Source organism: Rattus norvegicus, chromosome 6 (genome assembly GCF_021556685.1).
Source record: "Rattus norvegicus strain SHRSP/BbbUtx chromosome 6, alternate assembly SHRSP_T2T, whole genome shotgun sequence".
Lineage (NCBI taxonomy): Eukaryota > Metazoa > Chordata > Mammalia > Rodentia > Muridae > Rattus > Rattus norvegicus.
Window position 1 is genome coordinate 64,094,019 of NC_141539.1, and position 24,914 is coordinate 64,118,932.

General features: G+C 43.8%; 1 protein-coding gene across 7 annotated transcripts in view; it reads left to right on the forward strand.

Moving 5' to 3' along the window:
- The window catches only part of Dock4 (dedicator of cytokinesis 4), a 396,334-nt gene that overhangs the window by 349,657 nt on the left and 21,763 nt on the right, over window positions 1–24,914 (forward strand). For all 7 annotated transcript variants that reach the window (XM_087554065.1, XM_087554063.1, XM_087554067.1 and 4 more), the window contains 6 exon segments: window positions 6,043–6,191; window positions 9,218–9,304; window positions 11,027–11,131; window positions 15,688–15,829; window positions 17,045–17,211; window positions 19,917–20,003. In XM_087554065.1, the coding sequence (XP_087410191.1) occupies window positions 6,043–6,191; window positions 9,218–9,304; window positions 11,027–11,131; window positions 15,688–15,829; window positions 17,045–17,211; window positions 19,917–20,003 (737 nt within the window).

Here is a 24,914-nt window from a genome sequence, read left to right on the forward strand (position 1 = left end):
TTGCCGCCCTCCCCCCATAGTCTAGTTCACTGGGGGTTCGGTCTTAGCAGGACCCAGGGCTTCCCCTTCCACTGGTGCTCTTACTAGGATATTCATTGCTACCTATGGGGTCAGAGTCCAGGGTCAGTCCATGTATAGTCTTTAGGTAGTGGCTTAGTCCCTGGAAGCTCTGGTTGCTTGGCATTGTTGTACTTTTGGGGTCTCGAGCCCCTTCAAGCTCTTCCAGTTCTTTCTCTGATTCCTTCAACGGGGGACTTATTCTCAGTTCAGTGGTTTGCTGCTGGCATTCGCCTCTGTATTTGCTGTATTCTGGCTGTGTCTCTCAGGAGCGATCTACATCCGGCTCCTGTCGGTCTGCACTTCTTTGCTTCATCCATCTTGTCTAATTGGGTGGCTGTATATGTATGGGCCACATGTGGGGCAGGCTCTGAATGGGTGTTCCTTCAGTCTCTGTTTTAATCTTTGCCTCTCCCTTCCCTGCCAAGGGTATTCTTTTTCCTCATTTAAAGAAGGAGTGAAGCATTCACATTTTGATCATCCGTCTTGAGTTTCGTTATAAACAAGTCTTTCTTGAGCTCCTTTTTCTCTTTGATTCCCCGTTCCGGTTCCAGTTCTTAGTGTTCTGGCTGTGGAGCTCAGGTTGGAAGATGAGGAGGAAGCCAGAGAGTGTAAGAGGTCTGTGTCACTGCAAGCCCTTTCCCAGCTCTGTAGGAGAAAAGGTCTTCAGAGAGCTGCGTTTGTCTGATCCCATTTGCAGACAGTCTGAGAAAGGAGACATAAAAAGAAGAAAATAAAATTAAAAAACCAAACACATTGTGATCATCTTCAGAGGTGGCTTTTCCTAGTTGCTCTGTTTATTACTAATTACTTTTCAAGATCTTCTAAGCACCTCATGTATTCTGTTGAAGTGCTTCCTTCCTTCCTCCCTACCTCCCTCCCTCCCTACCTACCTCCCTCCCTCCCTTCCTCCCTACCTCCCTCCCTCCCTCCCTTCCTCCCTTCCTTCCTTCCTTCCTTCCTCCCTCCCTTCCTCCCTTCCTTCCTCCCTACCTCCCTCCCTCCCTCCCTTCCTCCCTACCTACCTCCCTCCCTCCCTTCCTCCCTTCCTTCCTCCCTTCCTCCCTCCCTTCCTCCCTTCCTCCCTCCCTCCCTCCCTCCCTTCCTCCCTCCCTCCCTCCCTTCCTCCCTTCCTCCCTCCCTCCCTCCCTTCCTCCCTTCCTCCCTCCCTCCCTCCCTCCCTTCCTCCCTCCCTTCTTTCCTCCCTCCCTTCCTCCCTTCTTTCCTTCCTTCCTTCCCTCCCTCCCTCCCTCCCTTCCTTCCTTCCCTCCCTCCCTCCCTCCCTTCCTCCCTTCCTCCCTCCCTCCCTCCCTCCCTTCCTCCCTCCCTTCTTTCCTCCCTCCCTTCCTCCCTTCCTTCCTTCCTTCCTTCCCTCCCTCCCTCCCTCCCTTCCTTCCTCCCTCCCTTCCTCCCTCCCTTCCTTCCTTCCTTGGGAGAGTAGAGTGGAAGGTGCTTGCTCCACCTTAAGCAGAATCCTTTCCACAAGTTTGAGAATGACAGGTTGAGAGCTTTGCCCCACTGTTCTTTCAGGGAATTCTTTAACTGTGTGTGGCCTTTACACAAGTCTCTAAGTGAATAAAGAAATCCTTTCAATATCGTTTCTGGAATTTTAACATGCCTCTAAGGCCTCTAGCTGGTCCCACTATCTCTGTAGCATTTATTTATAGTCTGGAGACCTGCATGCTATCTGGGACGCTTTAACCTCCCTCAACTTGAATCCTGAGGTCTATGGATTCTTTCTCCTTGAGGTAGTTCCTGTCCTGGGATTCTTTTCCTTCACGCTCCCTTACCAACTCCATACCTACCATCCCTTACTGAAATGATTTTGCTCTCTCTTTTCAAAAAAGAGTGTGTGTGTTGAGGGGGTGAGTGTTTGAGGAAGCCAGAAGAGGTATTGGATTCTCTGAAGAATTGTCACAGGCAATTGTGAACTGCCTTATATTTGTGTTGGAACCTAATTAGGGAGCAGCTTTGGAAGAGCACAAGCTTAACCACCAAGCCAGCCATCTTTCCTACCCCATATTCTCTATTTTAACGCACTTATCATGTTGTTTTTTATTAGTTATATTTTACATATTACTATATAACAGACATACATGCATACACATACACAAATGATTTTGTGCATGTGTGGAGACAGACAAGTAATTCCCAGTTAAGGGTGAGTTCTTTGTTTCTCCTTCTTAGTCTTCTCAGCTCCTACAAGAGAGCCTAGGAATATGAGACCTAAATAAATACATCCCTACTCAATTAAATTTTAACACCTGGTACGAAGATTTCCCTTCAGTGCTGATGATGCCTGAATCATGAGGGAACAGTGCAGTGCAGTAGACTGTTTTACTTTTAAAATTGATAAAAATAAGAATTAAGAAAAGAAGCTGACGGCAGGTAGTCCACATCTGCACAGTTGTGTTTCGCTTTTTCCAGAAAGTCCAGATTTGTCTGAGATATCAGAGAACGGTGCTTTTTCTTTATTTACTCAAAGTTCCATGTTCCCCAGATCACAATTAATGTGTGCTTCTCCCATATAGCCTCTTACTTTATTTGTTTATTGCACCTGTGCATGGTGTATTTATATGAGCAAGCACGCTATGCAGGTATGGAGGTCACCAGAACATTCTAGAAATCAACTCTCTCCTCCACCTTTCCGAGGTTGCAAGAATCAAACCCAGGTCAACAGGTCTGCCCCTCAAGCATCTTTACCTCCGAGTCATCTCATTGATCCTCACAGTTTTTTCTCTCTTCTGTCCTCATTTTTGTATGTGTCCTTGAAGACAGTGAGACTGCAGGGAGAGCCTTCCCTTCTGTTTAAATGATTGAACCTCCCTGCAGCCTTCTGTGTGGTTGCCTTGTGCTCCCAATTCATCTCCATTCTTCTGTGCGATTTCTCTTTGTATATTGCTTTCCTCTCTGTATGCTTGTTGAAATAATGGAATGGCCTGGAGTCAGCCGTGCTGTGGTACTTTGTTTAGGATTTTCAACTCTTTGTCCCTTGGAATCCACCCCTCTTCCGTCCATTATCAGTTCCCAAAGAGCGGAAAGGCGAGCCTGGAACAGCACGCTGAAACACTTACTGAAAAGAAAAATGTTATTGCAAGCCAGCTTTGTAGGGTATCGTGTGGGTGCGACACCTGCAAGGCGTGCATGCTTTTCCTTCCCCAGCACAGCCCACAGTGCCCTCCGCATGCACTCATCCCTCAGCTGTGTATCGGCACCTTCCCGGGAAGGCAGACTGTAAGCAGCTGTGATTTGTCCTGCCACTTCTCTCTGACACCAGCAGTCATTTCTCAGCTTCCTCTGGCCACCTGCCGGCATCTCGGCTTTCTCAGACTCACCCATCCCTGCCCTTCTAAGGATGATCGTGCCTGGGAAAGTAGTAGAGAAGTTAGAAATGTTTTATCTTATTTTGGGAATTATGTCATGTGTCCTTTTCTGTCATAATCATTGATAAGTGTGCAGTTTATGCCATCACCATTGACCCTAGAACTTTTCTCAGCGTGACCAACTGAAACACTTTCCTATTAAACACTAATCCTCCTTCCTTCCTTCTCTCTTTCTATGAACTGATGGGTTGGGGCCCTTTGCGTCCTTTCATGAGCACACACACCTCTGGTTTTTTTTTTTTTTTTTGTTTGTTTGTTTGTTTGTTTTGGAGCTGAGGACCGAACCCAGGGCCTTGAGCTTGCTAGGCAAGCGCTCTACCACTGAGCTAAATCCCCAACCCCACCTCTGTTCTCTTAATCCTGAGACTAGCTCAGTTATTCTCTGAGGAACTTTCAAGCGCTGCAGTGCTGGGAGGGGAACAAGAGATAGGAGAAACAAGGGAAGTGACCCCACAAGTGGGAAGTAGAACGGTAGGATTGAAGGAACAGACCGTACAAGCAGTTGGTATATTCCCACCTGGTCTGAGATGGGAACACAGTTGGCTAGACAGTTCTTCCAAGTACAGCACAGTCCCCAAAATGTGCGCACCCAGCCTCCTGCACTGCAGACTCCAGATGGCAGCCTCTATGATTTCAACGATTTCCATTTCCACCCATTTTCACCCTTAGTGAAAACTGCCCATATTTAATCCCCACAAAAAGGTGGCTAACAGGTACCCAGGCAAGTACCCCGAGGACAGTTTTCACAGCTGGATCTTTCTGGACCACAATACATCTCACTCCGTGTTTTAGAAGCTGAGGTTGGAGTTCCTGGGGTTCAATTCTGAAGGCTGGAAGCTGTGTCGCTACTGAGGCTTCTTAAATTCACAAATGACTGGGTCCTTTTTCACCCCTTTCTAAATCCCAGCTACATTTTGAATCACCCTCCTGTGCTCCATATTCAAATTCCCAGCCCTTTATCATTCAAGGAAGGAAAATTAAATTCCTTAGTTTCTCTTGCTGTAATGACCAAAAGGAAGTTGATGAAGAAAGAATTTCTCTCTTATGTGATAGTCCATCATCAACGGAAGCTGGGGCAGAGACTGAAGTAGGCTGAAACTGAAGCGGAAGCCATGGAGAGGTGTGGCTCACTGGCTTGATCCTGTGGCTTGCTCAGGCTGCTTATTTATACTAACCCGACCACCACCCAGGGGTAGCACTGCCCACAGTGAATTGGGCCCTCTGGTATTAAACTATCAATCAAGAAAATAACCACAAAGACTTCCCCACACGCCAGTCTAATGGGAGCATTTTCTGAGTTGGGGTTTCCTCTTCCAAAATAAGTGGAGCTAGTATCAAGCTGACATAAAACTGACCAGCACAACCAGTCAGCCAGTCAGTCAGTCAGTCAGTCAGTCAGTCAGTCAGTTAAATAGTTAGCTAGCTCGCTTTCATTGGAAAGTCTCCTGGTTTCTAAGAGACATACTTATGGATTGTCCCTGTAAATGATGTCATGTCTGTCCTATATCTTTAAACTGGCTATATAACAAGACTTTTTTAAAATTTTTTTCTTTTATTGGATTTTTTTTATTTACATTTTAAATGTTATCCCCTTTCCCGGTTTCCCCTCTAGAAACCAGCTATCCCATCCCCCCTTTCCCTGCTTCTATGAGGGTACTCCCTCACCTACCCATCCACCCCCTCCCACGACATTCCCCTACACTGGGGCGTCAAGGGCCTCTCCTCCCATCGATGCCCAACAAGGTCATCCTCTGCTACATATGTGGCTGGAGCCATATGTCTATCCCTGTGTAATCTTAGGATGGTGGTTTTGTCCCTGGGAACTCTGGGGGGTCTGGTTGACTAATATTGTTGTTCTTCTTATGGGGTTGCAAACCCCTGCAGCTCCTTCAGTCCTTTCTCTAACTCCTCCATTGGGGACCCCATGCTCAATCCAATGGTTGGCTACGAGCATCTGCCTCTGTACTTGTCATGCTCTGGCAAAGCCTCTCAGGGTACAACTATATCAGGCTCCTGTAACCATGCACTTCTTGGTATCTGCAATATTGTCTGGGTTTGGTGACTGTATATGGGATGGATTCCCCCAGGTAGGGCAGTCTCTGGATGGCCTTTCCTTCAGTCTCTGTTCCATACTTTGTCTCCATATTTTCTCCTACGAGTATTTTAGTCCCGCCTTCTAAGAAGGTCTGAAGCATCCACACTTTGGTTTTCCTTCTTCTTGAACTTCATGTTTGAGAATTGTATCTTGGGTATTCCAAACTTTTGGGCTAATATCCCCTTATCAGTGAGTGCATACCATGTGTGCTTTTTGTGATTGGGTTTCCTAACTTGACTTTCTTGAACAGGTTAATTGTGCCCCAAGCATGTGAATGCTGATGCAAGGACAACTAAAAACAGAAGAGAGATACAGAAAATAATAGAAACACAAGGATTCCATCCAGTTCTCTAATGACTCTGTCACTGAGAAGTCACCATTAACAGTCTCATTCCTTGTGTACCTGATATTAAGTTCAGACATAAGTATTGAGTTTGGGGAACTAGTAATTGCAAGGAAATGGTTTTGAGTCCTGACCGACTTCCTGTCCTCTTCCTTGATGTGCAGAGGCTGCCTACACCCTCCTGTTGTATGACGAGCTGCTGGAGTGGTCTGATCGGCCCCTCAGGGAGTTCCTGACCTACCCCATGCAGACTGAGTGGCAGCGCAAGGAGCACCTGCACCTCACCATCATCCAGAACTTTGACCGAGGCAAAGTAAGTCTCACCCCTGGGCTTCCCTTTCCTTTCTTCTCCAGCAGGGCCTTTACTCTGTAGAGTGTGTTAGAAGCACCCAGAGCTTGTTCAGGTGTCTAAATGCAGCTCCTAGATATAGATTAAGTAGCTCTGTCATGGGTCTGGGGAGTCTGTTGTTTTACTGAGGCCCAAGTTCTTTCTCACCTTTGACTAATCTTGAGCTACTGACATTGTCTTAGTCCACGATAGCTACTACACCAGATTATGTAGACTAGGAGCTCACTTGGTAAGGGCACCTGCTAATAAGCCTGATGACCTGAGACTAGCGCCCATGACTCATGGTAGAAAACAGGACTCCTGCATGGTGTCCTCTGACGCCCACACATGCTATAATACATATGTGCATGCTCATGTGCACACACACACACACACACACACACACCACTGAATGGATTATAAACAACTGAAATGTATTTACTTATTTGTCACTCCTTAGGAGGCTGAGAAGGCTAAGTCAAGACCTCAAATGATTTAGTGTGGTAAAGCCCTACTTCCTCATGGATGGTTTCTTCTCCATGTGCTCTCATGATGGAAAAGTAGTTGACTCTGGGAAGCCTATTTTTAAAGGGCACTGGGTCTTTTATGACCCAACCATCTGTCAGGGGTCCTGTGTCCATACACCTGAGGAGTTAGGATTTGGACATACAAATTTTGGGGAAACACAAGACTCAGACCATAGCACTCTGCCATTGTTCTCTGAAAAACTATCTTCCTTCCCCTGCTCCCCAAATTGGAATGCATTCTTTCTAGTTCTGCCTTTATTTTTAAGGTGAAATGAAAGAAACTGGATGTGTTAAAGAAGCCGTAGTCCTTGGTGTAGCTAAAATACTCAGGATGATGAAGTAATGTCACCCACTTACTGCAACTTAGTGTGTCACCCAACTCTCTTTCCTGCTCTCCTTCAAGGGCTGTGAGCTCCCTTTTAAATGACCAGGAATCTGAACACCAGTGTTTATTTGATTTGAACCATTGGTTACTTTACATATCTTGTCCCAATCACAAAGGTTAAGGAGAGAGTTAAATACAGCAAGTGGCTGTCATTTATCTTTAGAACACAGGTGTCCCTAACATTTTGGTGCAAGTAAATTGCTTATCTCATATCTTGCCCTATTATTCATCTAACTACAATGATAGGCCTTTACACTAATACCAGCATAATGTCTTTGTTCCCACCTGTATAGCTATTTTTTTACTTTTATTAAAATGTCTGTGTGTGTGTGTGTGTGTGTGTGTGTGTGTGTGTGTGTGTGTGTGTACATACATAATCTGATTATGGTTTCCCTTCCCTCTACTCTTTGTTCCTCCCCACATCCCCAAGCATCCAGATCCACCTCCCGTCTGTCTCTCATTAGAAAAAAAACAGGATTCTAAGGAATTATAATATAATTCATATGCTAAACAAACACATGAAAATAGGGCAAAACAGATAAAAATAAGAAACAGAGCCCAAGAAAAGGCACAAGACATATATAGACATTGAGACCCATTTGTTTGCACCTTCAGGAGTCCCATAAAATACACAAAACTAGATGTCAATACATAAAGGACTTGCAGCCTAAAAGGTGAGGAGGACAGAGGAGGGGGAGGAAGAGTAGGAGAAAAAGTAGAGGAGGAAAAGAAAATAAAAAGTAAAAGCCTTGATAACATGAGACAAAGAACTTCCAAAGATATCATTGAGTTTGTTTTCTGTTGTCATCTACTTCTGAGCATGTGACCTAGTTTGTTTCCTCAGTAAGACTCCCCTATGGAAAACTAAAGTTTCATTTACAAGTGGTTATCAACTGGAGATAGCTTCTGAATTAGGCTTATAGTTATTTCTTCCACCTCTAGGACTCTGTCTGGTACAGACCCATGCAAGTCCTGTTCATGCTGCCTCAGTCTCTATGCGCTCATACTGTGTCTCTCCTGTTATGATTAGAAGGCCTTGTTCCCTTGGTGTCCTCCATTCCCTCTAGCTCTTTCACTTTTTCTGCCTTCTCTTCTGCAGGGTTCCCTTAGCCTTGAGGGGAGTTATGTCATGGAGACATCTATTTAGGACTGAGTATTGCAAGATCTCTTATTCTCTGCATATTTTCTAGCTGTGGGTCTCTGTGGGTGATCTGGCTATGACATCGGTCACCACATTGATCTCCAGGGTAGATTCAGCAATAAGCTATTTCAGAGTCTCATATATTTATCCATCCCTAGGAATGGGTGCTATAGGTCAGGGTTGGTAAAACACTACCCACAGTCCTACAGCCTATAAGCTACAAATAGCTTTTGCATGTTAAATGGTTGGAAGAGATTAAAAGATTATTAATACTATGAGGCATGTGAAAACTATTTGACATTTGCCTATGTGCCCATAGATTCTTATTAGAATTCATTATTCTAATTCTCAGTTATGACTATGCTGACTTCATACAATAACAGATGAATTTAATACCTGACAGAGGTTGAGTGGCCCTAAAGTTGCAAATACTGACTATCTGGGCTTTTGAAGAAATAGCTCGGTTGATAACATGCTAGATGACAAAATTTAAACATTTCTTTTGAAAGTAACATTCTGATCCAACAAGACTCTAATGGTCCTCATGCTCATGTAAGCATGTTAACCAAGGGAGGAGACCAGGCTTGACTTACTGGACCTTAGAGACCAATGATAATTCCCTCCTGAGCACCAAGAGTCTGTTTGCATCCATGTATGTGGTCATCATGAAACTACAGTTGTTTCCAAGTGTGGCAGAACACAAGAAAATATTGGTTTTGCAGTATGTGTTAGTGAATGTTCCGAGGAGCTGACATAACCAACTTTCTGAATATTTTTAATGAGTTACATGTTAATAGAATGTTTTTTTCATGCTTTAAATGGCATCGTTATTACTTTAGACTGTTGTAAAGACTGAGAACGTAAGGCTTTATGATCCCAAAGCGTCCACATCCTAACCTTTGGATAAAGTTGCATAAGTATGATGAATGCTAACTTTCATGCTACTGTCTGTCTGCAGTGTTGGGAGAATGGCATTATCCTGTGCCGGAAGATTGCAGAGCAATATGAGAGTTACTATGACTACAGGAACCTGAGCAAGATGAGGGTAAAGTACTTGGGTATCTGTGACTCAGGTGTGGTACCCCTGTGTGACTAGCTTCCCAGCAGGGCTGTAGGAAATCAGCACTGTGACTCTCTTGATACAGCTTCCAGAAACTTTCTCTAAGATACGTATTTTCCCAGAAGCATGCTTAGCCATTTATACAGAGAAACAACAGCTCGATCTGTGTGTGTTCTTTTGATTAATATACAGAGGGGGAACCCTCGATCCGTTTCTAATACACCGAAGTGCTCAGTCTGGTCCAAGAGTTTAAGTTTATTGTGGAAAATCTCTGCACTGAAGAGCTTCCCAGTTACACAAAAACTTCCTGAGAGTATACAGCTCTTAGTATCTGTGATCTACAAAGCAAACGAGTAGAAAATGGTTAGCTGGCTTGTGTGAAAATAAATCCGGGACAAATCCTGTGTAACCTATCTGTGCACCTTCAGAAATGTTCTCACTAAACCAAGTACCATGTACTCAAGGCTCTTAATATTCTCTTTGCCTGAGTTATGCTTTTGTATCTCCTTGCTTTTAGATTCATACAAATCCTTATTCTTGGGAGTTACAAGCATTTATCGTGATGAATGTAGAGGTGCCACTATGTTTTTCTGCTCTTCATATTTAAATGATAATGATATTCTCCTCCACTCTTGAGGCTGGCATTGGATACATAACAGCATAAACCTTCAACAGCTTGCACAGTCCCCACCACAAATACCTTATTCCCCTGCTGGCAACTGACATTATACTTTTGCCCAAGTGTTTCGTGTCAGCAGGCTGATGATATTTCTCCTGGCTTGAAAACTCAAGGAGAAAAAGCTTAACTCCAGTTCATCATGCTGATGCTATATATATATATATATATATATATATATATATATATATATATATATATATATAAACATTGCTATTTAACTTCTCTTGGCATCCTGTCCCTGCAACAGAAGCGAGGTTACAGTGTTTACCAGTGAGAGCCCTTGGGTGCCATAGTCACTAAGATTTTTATAAACCCAACACATTACACTTCATATCAACTGCTCTTTGGGGTCCTGTTACTTGGGGAGGAGGAAGCCTTCAAGTACAATATTAGTCTTTCCTGGAAACCCCAGGGATAACAATACCACAAAAGGGAAACCATAAGCTTTGTTTGCTACCTAGTTTGAACATTGTCAAAGACATACTTAAAAGCTTTTAGCACAGACAGCACTTTGTGCTGCACACCTCCCTTGGCTCAGGTTGGTGATTTACCCCTATCTCGCCAGTACAAAGTTGAATGTTCTACATGTCCTGAATTACTATGTATGGGGGGAAAAGCAAGTACACCTAGCATAAGAATTCTCCAGAAAGGTTTGGCTTCTAACTATCTGTGTTAACTGGGACTTGTCTATATCTATGATGAAGTTTAAACATTTCCTTAATAGACTTTTAAAATCATCACCTCTGATAGGAACACATAGTAAAACCCTTGATCCTTTCAAGGGTCAGTAAACTCTAGCCTGAGTCCTGGCAAGTTGAAAAGTACCAGGGAAACAAGGAAGCCTACAAAGGTTGAAGTACTCAGTATGTATTTACAATGTTGACTTGCTGGTCCTCTCTCCTGAAAGCATTAAAAAGGAATCAAGTCCTGTTCTGAATGAATTAAAATGTTTCACCTATGTACATTCTTGTATCAGTATGGCTGACATGTGGGATGGAATTCATAGACATTCCCCTATACTTTCCCAGATGATGGAAGCCTCTTTGTATGACAAAATCATGGACCAACAGCGTCTGGAACCTGAATTCTTCAGAGTTGGATTTTATGGGAAGAAGTTTCCATTTTTCTTAAGAGTAAGTTATACACTACTTGATTTGCTTTATCCTTCTAGCTCAGATCCTACAGTCAAGAAAACTAAGATATTAGTGACATTGTATGACAAGTGACGAGAAGGAGATGGCACAGTTTCTTAAACAGTTTGTCTTGAACAGTTTCTTAAAACCAAAGAGTTTACCCCTTCCTGTATTTATGTAAAGAAGTCTTCAGTGGCTATGTCTTTCCTTCGGTGGTGTTCACTGTTGTATTCAGTGTGCAGTGTCCATAGTTAGCATCCAAGAATATGGAGCAAAGCAATAGAGGGCTTGCAGTTCCAGACTGTAGGAATTAACACATCAAGTCAAAATCCAACTCCAGAGCCATGGACAAAGTGTTGTCCTTTTTGATGACTTTATAAAAACGTAAATATCACTTGGCAGAGACATCTGATTTATTGCTTCTATAAACTGTTTCTGCCAAAGGGTAGTTTCAAGACATTGTGAGGTAGTATAAAATACTTAGTATCGCCCCTCTCGTTTACACTGCCACACAGGATTTTATATGTGTGAGTGTTATTGGACACAGCCATCCAAAACATCCTCCGCATATTAAAATGCTGGTTAAGAGAGTTCCTTTACTCACCAAGGGTGTGGAGAAGTGCTATGCTTCCTGATAAAATCCACTTATTTATGAGTCTATTTATGAGCCAAGCGTGGCACCTCAGTCATGTAATACCAGCACGTGGGAAGCTGAGACAGGAGAATTGTCACAACTTTACTTTGGCCAGTGGTGAATTTCAGACCAGCCTGGCCTTCAGAGTAAGATCTGTCTTGATTAAATTAAAAAAAAAAAAAAAAAGACCACTCATACATAGTATCATAGTACCTATAATCCCAGCTCTTGAGACCCTGTCTGTCTGTCTGCCTGTCTGTCTGTCTCACACACACACACACACACATACACACAGAGCAAATTGAGTCATTACAACTTTAAATCTCAATATAAAATATTTGCATTGTGGTAAATCTTGTAAACATATATGAGAAAAGGCAAGGTGAGTCTACTCAGACATGGGAGAAGAGAAAGATGTCATTTATTGCTTAATCTTTAGCTTATGTGCCTTTTTGATAAGTTGAGAGACAGTCCGAATGGACCTCAAAATATCCAAAGACGTAAGTAAATATTTAGATCACATGGAGCACTTAAATGATGGCTCTAGTATGGCGGTTAGCACTAATCGTTAAATTGACAGGATCTGGACCCAACTGGGAGACAAGCATCCAGACGTTCCTGTGAGCGATCATGTCAAATGGATTACCCTCAGGAATGCCCTGCATACAAAAGAGGAAACTACCTTAGCTGGAACATTCATCTCTCTCTATTTCCTGACTGCCTGTGACTGACTAGCTGCTGACACCTTCACTTCCCCACTATGAGGGACTGTGCCCTAGAACTATGAGCTCAAGTAAACCCTCCCGCCCTGATGCTTGTCAAATAGCCTTTGTCAGGGTACTTTATCACACCATCAGGGAAAGGAACTCAGCAAGTTGAGATTGTCTTTTATCGATTGAAGTGACCGTGTACTTGAGTGACACATGGACATTATATAAAATCTGTGTTGTACCCAGCATTGGCAGGTAGGCCTGTCCGAAGATGAAAGATCACTTTTAGATGAAAACAATAATGGCAAATGCAGAGGATTTGCTAAATTTAAGACTACAGCCAATCCTGGCCCGTAGTCAGCATCCCTAGAAGAGCACAGGGGCCTGGGGCCTGGCTCTCAGTGGAGTGGTGTTCCAATACATGAAACTAGAAACTCCAACAGGGCAAAGTGTGACTTTGATGTAGGTGAGTCTCTTTGCTTGATACAAAGTTTTACAGTATGAAAAATGACATTTCCTTCCATATCATGTCAAGAATTGGCTAGTCCATTGTGAACTGAAGGTTTGGAGAACATAAAAGTTTTAGGAAACCAAAAAGCTTCTGGTTTCTTTAAACTGTAAGAAGAAAACAAAATAGTGTTTAGGTTGAAGGAATAATATTGAATAATATTTAGGTTGACTGTAATAGTATTTTATAAATTATATCATATGTTGATAAATATCAGTGTTGATGTGTTTATCTCTGTACCAAACTGGTCATCTGATACCCTTTTTTATTATTTATGGAGGAAGAGGCCCATGACAGTAATGTGCTGAAGGCACACTAGGCAGTCATGCCCTGACTAAAATCTGAGTTTAGTTACAAGCATACAGTGAGGCATCCCCCTATCTACTCTGCGTAATCACTGTTAAGCGAAGGGGTATATAGGACTAGAAAGATGGCTCAGCTTAACAGCACTTGCTGCTCTTCTAGAAGGACCCTAGTTGGGTTCCCAGCACCCATGTGAAGCAGCAGGTCATAACTGCCCTTAGCACTGGCTCCAACACCCTCTTCTGATTTCTGTGGGCCCCAATATAACATGTGGCATACATTCACAGATACACACATATACACATAACATTTCTTTAAAAATCAATCTTTAAAGGTAATATATTTATTAAAATCAGAAGCTTAGAAGCACAAACTATAAAAGAAGTTTAGCAAACACCAAAACCACATTGATCAAACCGACCAAATTTCGTTTAATAAAGAATTTTAATAAATTGATGTGTCTACCATTGGTCTTGGAAAATAGCCTCTTTCTATGTAATTGTCATTTATTTCAAGATGAAAGAGAAGGGTTGCCCTCTCTTGGTTTCTAAGGAACACTGCAGGCTTCAGAATCACAAGGAGTGCCTCTCCTTATCTTTTTTTTAACACCGAATTTAAAACAAATACCAAGATTTAATATGTCCACACAGGCATTTGTTATTTGATTAATCAGGATGCATTTAAAAAGTCTAATACATTGAAACAATTATATAATTAGATTATAAGTAGTTATTTTTCCCATAAATGGAAAGTGTTCACCCTCATAACTGGGCAGGTCTACATCTACATCATTAAAACAGAACTCCGCAAGCACTTATATGAACGTCCGTATCTAAATGTTCATAGCAATACTGTTTATATCATCCAAAAAGTAGAAAAAAACTCAAGGATCATCAGGTGATGGATGGACAGGCCAAATGTAATTTATCCACACAATGGATTGTTACCCAGCAACAAAAACAAAAGAAGTAGACATCCCTGCAACAAGCTCAAGAACTCACTGAGGCCAGGTGCCCAGGATATAGCTTTACTTGGTAAAAGATTTTCCCAGCTGACAGGAAGTCCTTGGTTCGATCCTCAGCACTGCTTAAACCAGGCATGATTGATGCATACCTGTAATCTCAGCTCGCAGGAGGTGGAGAGGAGGAAAGCCAGGAGTTGGTGATAGAGCTGTGGGTGGGTGAACAGATCTCATTACTGTGCAGTCTCAGCTGTAACTGGGCTCAACAGTTGTAAGTTATGGTCGTTTAGCTACCAAGGACTCTTGCTCATAGCTAACCAGCTATTGCGATACATTTTGAAAACGTTTGCAGCTCTCTGTTCTAGCTCAAATAGTTCTTGGCATTCTTTTTCCTTGTAAGATTTATTTATTCTATGTATGTAAGTATGCTGTCCCTCTCTTTAGATACACCTAAAAAGGGCATCAGACCGCATTACAGATGGTTGTGAGCCACCATGTGGTTGCTGGAAATTGAACTCAGGACTTCTAGAAGAGCAGTCGGTGCTCTTAACCAACCACTGAGCTCTCTCCAGCCCCACTCTTGGCATTTTAAAAAATATTTTATTCTATTTATGTGTTGGGATGAGGGGTGCCATGCTGCATGTATGGAGATCAGAGAACAATCTGCAGAAGTCAGCTCTCTCTTTCCATCATCTGTGTCTCAGATACTGAACTCAAGTCATAAGGTTTGGCAAGCACTTTTACCTGCAGAGCCAATTTTCTGGCCCTAACCTTCAGCATTCTTACCTGAATGAGAGAGTCTTGACCTCTAGAATAAGTCAATAGAATATAGTATAATATAGCAAAACAAAACAAGCCAACAATTAGCAAGGCTTTCAAACCCACTAAGAGGATTTCTAGGCCCAGCAAGCTGAGCTAAGCCCGTTATGGTTTGGAAGATTCTGTGCCTTTGGCCCTTCTATCCTTCTGAAGGCTAGACTAGAGATGGATGGCCGTCTGCCTGTCCTCTCTCAGTGGAAGAATAAAGCTGCTCTCAGAGCCTTTTAGAATAAAATACAGTAAGGTGGATTTTTAGTTACTGCAAATCTTTGTTTCCTTAGAAATTGGGAATTCATGTGTGTGAGTATGACAATGCATCTTAGAAAAGTCATCCCCAACGCCTGTCCATCAACGTTTTAAGACTCTGCTTGGATCTTGTCCTTGGTGCTCACCATCAGTCCCTGTGCAGCTGAATCTGGCATTCAGAGCATGCTATTGGGTCTGGTGGGGATCAATAACAAATGAGGCCTTTGCCCTTCGCCCAGCATGTTTAATTCATGTGCTTATTTTATCATTGTGACAGTGCATGACATGGGGCCGATGGTCAGTTATCACCACAGTCATGGGTTTTTATTCTCTTTGTTATATAATCCTAACTTCTTTCTTTGGTCGCACCCCCAGAATAAGGAGTTTGTATGTCGAGGGCATGACTACGAAAGACTGGAGGCTTTCCAACAGCGAATGCTGAACGAGTTCCCCCATGCCATCGCCATGCAGCACGCCAACCAGCCTGACGAGACCATCTTCCAGGCGGAAGCTCAGTGTATCCATTCCTGATGGGCCCCGGTTGGGTGGTACCTGCTGTTAGCTGCAGGACATTGTCCTGGGAAGTGTTGCGGCCACTGCTCCCTTTTCAGTGGCCCCCCTCTTAGACTTCCTGGACCTGGCTGTCCTGGTTTTAGCTTGGTGCCTTCTGAACAGAATGTAACTGTTATAATTGTTATCGCAGAGTCAGTTGGAAGGAAATCCCATAAACATCTGGTAAGGAACTTTCTCCCTTCTGATTGCCACTCCTGCAAATCGACACTTCTGAAGCTCTCTCTTACTGGATTTCCTATAGGACACGTTTTCTCTGACTTCCTACGGAAACTGCTTCAGTTCAAGGAAGTGGTAGCATTGCGTTCGTGACGGCACATCCTCCATCCCCACCCCCCTACTTTAATTATGGAGTAAGGGAAGGAAGAAAAAGAGGTGTTTCCAGTATTCTGGGAGGGAGGTGGTCTCAGCTATGACATTCTGGACTGACTTACTAATGGAAACACATCTCAACACAAAACAAACAATTAAAATGGAAATCAGTAGGCTTTAGACACAAAGGTAGTTCACCCATCAGTTCTTCCTAAATCTATCTGAAACCAGTGGTTTTAAAGAAAAACAGGTAAACTCCCAGTAGCTATTATGGATATATTTTCAAAGCAGAGCCTAAATGTAAGAGAAATAAATTAAAACTATTTGCTCTATTTCTCTGGGGAGGAAGTAACTATATAAAGAAAATAGTATTTAAAGTGGGAAGTACAACTAACCACTCGGCTTCTCCATACCTGACTTTGGAGAATGGGTACCACGCTTTAGAAGACTGAGGTCACAGCAACACTTGGCAGGTGCAGCTCCTTGTCAGTGTTCTGGTGCCTGCTTTTGGCCCCATATTACTCTAAATGAATTTTAGGAGCCATGAAGAGACAGATGAAAGTGTCTCATGTACAAGAGGAAATCATTCTGATTCTGAAAACCCAAGCCCAGCTGTCCCAACCCATCCCACTAATGCAAGCTGTCAATTCACAGGTTACAGAAACCCAGGCATATGTCCTGTCAGAGTCAAACCCCTAGGACTAGGTCAAGGCCTGAAATTGAAGGCATGCTTAGACGTGTGTTATTCATAGCTTCTGGGAAGTTTGTAAATGACTTCAGCTGGAATTGAACCACCAGACTGCCTTGCCATTTGACAAGCCATGTTCCCTCCTTGACTCTTTAATCTTAGATTTACAGATATATGCTGTGACTCCCATTCCAGAGAGCCAGGAGGTACTGCAGAGAGAAGGGGTTCCGGACAACATCAAAAGCTTCTATAAAGTGAATCACATCTGGAAGTTCCGCTATGACAGACCGTTCCACAAAGGCACAAAAGACAAGGAGAACGAGTTCAAGGTACCCTACAGTTTCTGACACATGCTGCCTCCTAAAATGCTTTCTACCTTAGTAAATAGTAACTGAGAATAATGCCATGTGACTGGAACAAAGAGTCTAGAATTCTTTTATCCTAGTAGCTTCCCAACTCTGCAGTATTTCCAAGTGATGGGGAACATTTTCTAAGCAAGAAGATCTTTGGTTCCCCAGGTCAGAAAGTCTGAGTAGATCTGCAAGGAGTTCCTGAATTTCCCTGTGGCAGATCCAATACCAGTGGTGCTTAGACCAACCCTTAAACTCAGGTTTGAACTCAGTCCTGGTGTCCAGTCCTGGTGAGCCATTGTGAGAATAGCCAGTGTATTCTAACATCAAGGATGTACAGAGTAAAGAGAAACCAAGGAACAGGCCAGGGAGAGCTGAGAAGAGGCCATGTGGGCACGCTGTTGCTACAGTGGAGATGCTCTGTTCTGTCCTTTGCTCTGGTCTTCATTATAAAAGTGTGATTAGGATTCTGAGATGAGGACCAGAGTGTATGCTAACCCTGGCATCTGCATGTACCAGGCTGTCTGCCCTCACCAGCTCCAATGTGCCTTGCTAGTTTAGCATGTTCCCAGTCAGAGTTCTCACAGCCCCACTGGGGAAAGGATATCTGAATCTCTATTCAGAAATCACTTCTGACCATCCCTTTCCTTGAAAACCATGATATGGGAAGACTAAACCCCAGTCACTTGGCATTCAAACCTGAACAAAATTGCAAAATGAGCTTATTCCCCTGGGAATGTTGCTTAGTATCTCTTCGAACAAATACTCAAGCCATGAGTCTCCTACACTATCAGTCTTACGTAATGCTGACCCACCCATGCTTGCCCAGTGGTTTCCCAGTGCTGCCAGGGGTTACTGCAGACAAGGAGCAGAGGGGGTAGCTTTGCAGAGTTCCAAGAGGACTGAATTTTAAAAATTGGCCTTTGTGGTAGATTTGATGTGCATTTACTGTGGCTCTCTTCAGAAATCTAATCACAAACTGCTCTAATGATACATATATATATATATATATATATATATATATATATATATATATATATATATATATATGTGTGTGTGTGTGTGTGTGTATCAGAGAGAGACTAGACAGCTATACCAGCAGCCTGTCCCTCTGGCCTCTTCTCTGGGCCTTCCTCCTCCCTGTGTATTGAACACTAAAGAAACCATTGGAAAACAACACTGAGATATTACTGAAAAGATCCACAATCATTTTCTAGTCCTTTCCGCATATTTCTGATTCTTGTTTCCTATTGCCAGGCCAACTAAAGCTCTGATTGGTTACGAGATAGTCCTTTCTACTTGCAGTGGCTCCCAGTCCTCAGACCTGGATGCACGAGAGCCATGCAGTTGACGTGCTCAGTCTCACATGCCCATGACCTTAGTTCCAGCCTTAGTGCTGGAACCCATGTCTTCCAGTGCCCCTCCTATTGCTTTTTCTACTGTACCGTATTTCTTCCTGGCCAACAAGTTAATGATCAGTGATACAGCTACCTAACCAGGGTGGGTAAGGTTAAATTAGGCTCCCCTTCCCTAGTCTCTGACTCCAAACTGTGCCCCATCATCCCCTCTCCACTTCTTGGTCCGCCTACCCATCCCCCACGTTGGCTCGAGCAGCACCCGCCCTCTCTCTATTGGTTGCCATACCCTCTCACAAGCAGCTCCAAGTCTGTGTAGGCAGCCTCCTGCCTGACAGCGGCCCCCACTCTCCTCCCGGTGAACTCTTCACCCTGTAAAATCCATCTGACTTGTCCACTGGTCCCCCACGGTGTCATGAGTACCTGCATCCGATGCACACCGTGAGCATCTCTTTCACCCTTCTGAGCTCTCGTCAGCCTGCCTCCCTGGCGTCATCAGAACCTCTCGAGCTCTTACCACATGGATTCTTCTGCAGTCATCTCCACAGCTCTTCCCTGGTCGCCTTCTCTTTAACCCCTCTGTAGTTTGAATAAATGGCGGGATTGCAGGAATCTTGTCAAGTTCCTGCTACTGTTAGCACACTAAATAACAGTGCTGAAATACAAATTCCGAAATGGGTTAATAAAGGAAAAGTCTGGCCATGAGCAGAGGCATGTGTTTCATGTGTTTCCTGAAGGAGCTGGTTCCTGGTCAGACAGAGTACGACGCAAAGCACACAGATGCCCCTGAGTTACAGCAGTTTAGCTCATCACCACAAGGGTGGCTCTGTACATAGGACGATGGAGAGGAAATGAGGCTCTGGGTGTGGGGTCAAGTGCCAGCCCTTCTGGTAATGAGAATGTGGCTTTGAGGGGGTCAAGAGTCCTTCTAAAACTTAAAGATTCACCTCAAAATAGAAGGTTCAAGCCTTGCGTTCCTAAAGTCCTCTCTCCCTTTAGGTTACTGTTACTCTAATCTTACCTTGGTAGCTCATACAGTTGCCCCTTCTAGGCTTAATCTCAGAGAGTGAAGGGGTTAAAGTCGCATTTTGGAGACACCGTGGGGAAGCTTGCTGCTGTGTCTGGCCCTTGCTTTCTGAAGCCGGTGCTCATTTGCTCTGCACAGATGAAAGGGTTAGGCAGTGTGCAGAATTACTAACTGGATTGTTTCTCAAGTGTTCCAGGAGGACCGAAGAAAGGCTACAGGAAATAAGCGACACCTGCTCAGACTCGTCACCACTCAGGGCCTAGAGAGGACAGCGTAGAAACTGACTCTGTGTTGTTTTGCAGAGTCTCTGGGTGGAAAGAACATCGCTGTACTTGGTGCAGAGCTTGCCTGGCATCTCCCGCTGGTTCGAAGTGGAAAAGCGTGAAGTGGTAAGGAGTGTAGCACCTTTCCAACAGTCACCCATGCCCGGGCTCACTGAGCTCCAGGTCACCGAGCCCACCTCTATTTGCTTGTACTCTTTCACTTCCTGGGTTCTTACCGCATTATCTAAGGTATTGAATGAAGGTAAGTGTTGATGTCCTGCTTGAACCAACCAGAAAAATTCTTTAAAGCAATTATGGTTACAGCATGTAAAAACAGCATATTGGAGTTCTGGAGTGACAACCAGCATGCCACCTCTCCTAACTGTGCTGGGTCTGTGGTCTTCATTGCTTACCATGGGCCAAGAAGGCAGCCTGCTTTCTTGTGCAGTCATCGTGCCAGAGTTATGACATGGGTATTCCAAACCCAGCTCTGGCGCTCTTTGAACCTTCGTTTTCTCAGTGGCAAAATGAAGCCCTTTCATATAAGGCTTATGTAAAATCTGTCCCTGTGGAACCTGGGCTGTTTTGGTCTGTGGTGAGAGGAACAGTGAGAGAAGCTGAGCCGGCCTAGATGGAGTTTCAGGCGAAGAGGCCGTTATAGAATCTGATAAACTCAGCTCCCAGGGTTCTCTGGTTGCCAGGCACAACCACAGCCTCCATTCCAAATGAAGAGAAATGGGATGGAGTAGCTGACTGTAACAAGGCTGGTGCTACACCCTGGTGTCTGTCTCTACTGCATTTCAGATGACAGCCATAGTATCCCAGCCTCCCAGGGTCTTTTCCTCCTCCTTTTGCACATCCATATGGCTCTGAGCCTGGCCATTGGACTCTGTTTGAAATGAAATGCATCAATTGTCAATCTATGATGCAAGCAATACCTTAGTTAAGCAGCAGCTTACTTTGTTGATAAGAAAAGTAGCTCTCCCCAAAAATGTTTTTCCAGAATGGCTTCTCCTACAGAAATCTCTCGGCATTTAAGACAAGATTATCATGTTCAAAGCTAAGGGTTAATGCGTTTTTCATTTTACAATGCCAAAATATTAATGTGGCTCCCTAAGGAAGCTAAACCAATTCGTGAAATTATGTTAGTCCAGTTATATCTGTGTGCAATCTAAGTCACGGATCCCCCAATGCCGGTTGCTGGTATAGCATACCTTTCATGGATGAGGGGAGGCGGCCAAACACCGTGCTCAGAGAAGTCTTCTTATTATGCTTCCTACAGAATGGCAAAAGCTCAACCCACAGCAGCGTTCTTAGTCACCCACACCGCATTAATGATTCAGAGAGTCTTTTCAGATCCATACAGCCCAGAACGTTAAATCCTATAAAGATTCACCAATGGTCCTCACCCAGGAAACCACACACACACACACACACACACACACACACACACACACACACACACACACCACTCATGAAAAATATCGTGCTGATAATGATAAAGGGAGAAATACTAAACACAGCCTTTCAAACATCAGCTGCCTACTTTCTTGGAATATGTAATCTTATGTTCTAACAGAACAAGTCAAACTGGGCTACTGCATTCCCTGAGTGCAGCCCACTCTTAGCAGCCTCCGTGTGGTTCTCTTGTCCCTGCTACCTGGACCGATCCATGATCTGTTAGAGTTGTTGGCTTGCTGGCTTGGTTCTTGGTTTTTGGTATATAGTGACTTCAAGAACGTAGTAGGTGCTCAATAAATATAGAAAAAAGAATTGAAATTTCTTATCTGTGATGCTAGAATCTGCAGGTGAATGGATGGCTTCAAAGTTCACTTGATCAGAGAATTCATGGTCAAGGAAGCCCATTGACACCTTCTCCCCAGGGCATGTAGAGCACAAGGAACAGTAACCAACAGGGAGGAAGCAGGCAGCTTAGGTCTAACTTGGACTTCTCTGCGCCTTGCAGGGTGTGTGGTGTCTTTAGCAGTAGGATCTAATCAGCTAGTTCTGGTGGGCAACCTAGAAGAATGGCGAAAACCTGTTATTGTCTCGCAGGTCTGCAGAGCCTCTTTGACCAACAGGAGTTGTCTCATACCTGACACTCGGGGTTTGTTGAGCGACTCTCAGCCTGGGGCAGCAGCAGTATCCAAAGATTTTGCTTAGGATCCTTTGAGCTCTTCCTTCACTTCTGTTTTACATTGGCTTAAGAAGTAGTGTAGGTCTATGAATGGCTGCATAGCTTTCCCATACATCTTAGTGCTGTCTTCCCACTCTCATCTTCTGTCACCCACACCCATCCCTGCTGAAACTTTCCACTCTCACCATCCCCCACCTGTATAGCCATATCTTTGTGTTGCTTTCCCTACTCCCTTAGGGCATTTCCCCACCCCATAGCTCTTACGTCATCGATTCTGCAGGTACTCCAGGTTAATCACACAGATCTGAAGGCTAGACAGCACTGTGAGAGAGCATGCAGCGTTTATCTCAGTGGGCTTCGGTATAATCTTCCCCTAGTTCCATCCCTTCGCCTGCAGACTTCCCAGTGGTGCATTTCCCTACAGGGGAAGGCCATGCGCTGTGTATGTGGACACATTTTCATTACCCACTGCTCGGTGGATGGCCATCAAGGCTGATCCCACTTCTTAGCTATTGTAGACAGAGCATCAGTGAGCATGGTTGAGCAAGTTTCTCTGGAGTAAGATGTAGCATCCATTGGGCATTTGGTCAGTAGTGGGTCATATGGCACCTTTGTCTCTATGTTCTTTGAGGAACCGCTACACTGATTTCCACAGTGGCTGTACAAGTTTACGCTCCCCAGCAGTGAATAAGGGTGAATAAGGCTTCCTCTTTCCACACATCCTAACCAGTGTTTGTTCCTTACGATAGCCGTTCTGATTCTGCTGAGATGGAATCTCAGGGTGGATTTGATGCCCCATCCACAGGGAGGAATTCATGTCCAGCACAGTAATGCCTGAGGAGGTTTTAGACCTTGGAGCTGAACTTATTCCTGTTTAGCTAAGCTGTCATATTGCCAGGCTGCTTTCTAAATGTCTCAGGTTATATCCATATATAAGTGCTACTTCCAGCCATAGTCAGAGAAGCCTGACTGCAATAAACTGCTGAGTGCAGAGACCCAGGGCCATGCAAGGCGCTGGCTCTAAGTAGCACCTGGACTCTCAGCCCTAACCAGGACGTTTATACTAACCCCTCTAAGGCTCAAGGACCACTGCAGGGGAACGTGAGATGGGGAGAAGGGCTGCGGAATGCTGTCTGCAGGTCCTGGCACAGCCAATGTACTTGCGAACTGTGGCTTCCTGTAATAAACCTACACAAGACTGGGTCTCTCAACATTCTGTCATAGATCAGGAATGGGTTTATGGAGCCCTACCCCTCCCTGCTGAACTAGGAATGGATTCTTGAGAAGGGATAGTCATTCTTCATTTGAGTGCCCACTGAGGAGCGCACTAGGCCCAGTGGATGACTCCAAACCCATGGTCACACAGATGATCCTGGTTAAACTCAGAGGGTCTCAAAATAATGATGATGATGATGATGATGATGATGATGATGATGATGATAAAAGAACAACAACAAAACCAACAAAAAAAGAAAAAAATGTGGGCAGGGTACTCAAAAGCAGCATGGAATGATAGGGGTGTGAGGGAGATTAGAAAGGCTTCTGCTTGTAGTCATCAAAATACACATTATATATGTATAAAATTGTCAAACAAACTCAATAGAAAATATACATATGTATTTCCCTACTCAGAATCTTGGAGTCTCTTCCAGCCCTGCCAACAGCGCCATCTAGTGCTTCACTGCTGCCCTAGCCTCCTGGTTTAGCCTGTAGTGTAAGAAGCCTCCTCCTGCTTCAACCCTTCCTTCATACACCCGGGACGTGGGAGCCAGTTACCCTTTGCAACTTAGTTTTGTATCACACAAAACAAATAGAGGAAATGTATGACAATCCTAACTTGTCATGTTCAGCAGCTTTCTCGAAAAGGAACCCAGTTTGTTTTATCTGCACTTCTCATCACTTATCACACCAGATCATTTTGTAATAAATGTGGTATCATACAGTGTCATCCATAACTGTCTCATTGTGTGTGTTTATAAGCAACCAGATCGTTATTGTCTATAAAGGAATCACAACAATGAGGTGACTGTAAAATTTCTAGTGCTCCCCTTAGGCCTCACCAAGAGCCTGGTTTCCTTTTTGCTTCCTTTGACTCTAGCCGTTCATTTCAGTTCTTTGCAGTGTCGCCTGGAGGCTTTTAGTCTGGATTTTCCCCCTTGCATTTTTTTTTGAAATATTTTTTTTGTTGTTGTTGAAAAACCACAGTGGTTTGCCCTGAAATGTTTTCTTAAGTCTTGATCCAAGTGGGGTCATATAACATATTTCTCTGTGGCCTATATTTCCTGTAAGTTGAGAGTTAAGCCTCAAGGCATAGGAAGGTTTTGCTGGTGCAAGACTACTTCGTAGGTTTTTTTATGCCTCCCTCTTACTTTCTTCTGCTCTCCCCTCCTCTTGTGATGTTAGCGAGAATAATTGACAATCAGCTATTGGTTGTCACTGCCCAGACCTATTGATCTTTTAGGGATTGAGATACTGATATTTGAGGACCCGTAAGGCAGTTCAGTAGGTAAAGGTGCTTGCCACTAAGCCTGAAAACCCGAGTTCAGTCTCGAGGGCCCACATGCTAGACGGAAAGAACCAACTCTCTCAACTTGTTCTCTGATCTCCATGTGCACAGCATGCCATGCATGTATACATGGGGACACACACACACGATAAATGAATGCATTTGATTTTTTATCATTTGTATTTACTTATTCATTGCAATATTTCTATAAAATAATATCCATTGTCAAATGTTTTATTACTATGATATATAGGAGAGGAATTGAAATGTTCTTTTCAAATGAATTAGTCCTGGCACCCCGAGGGTGTAACAGGAGGCTGCTTGGAATTTGTTTGGTTTGGATTTTATTATTATTACCAGAGCGTAGATTTAAGTGTTTGTTTTGTGTTACTCC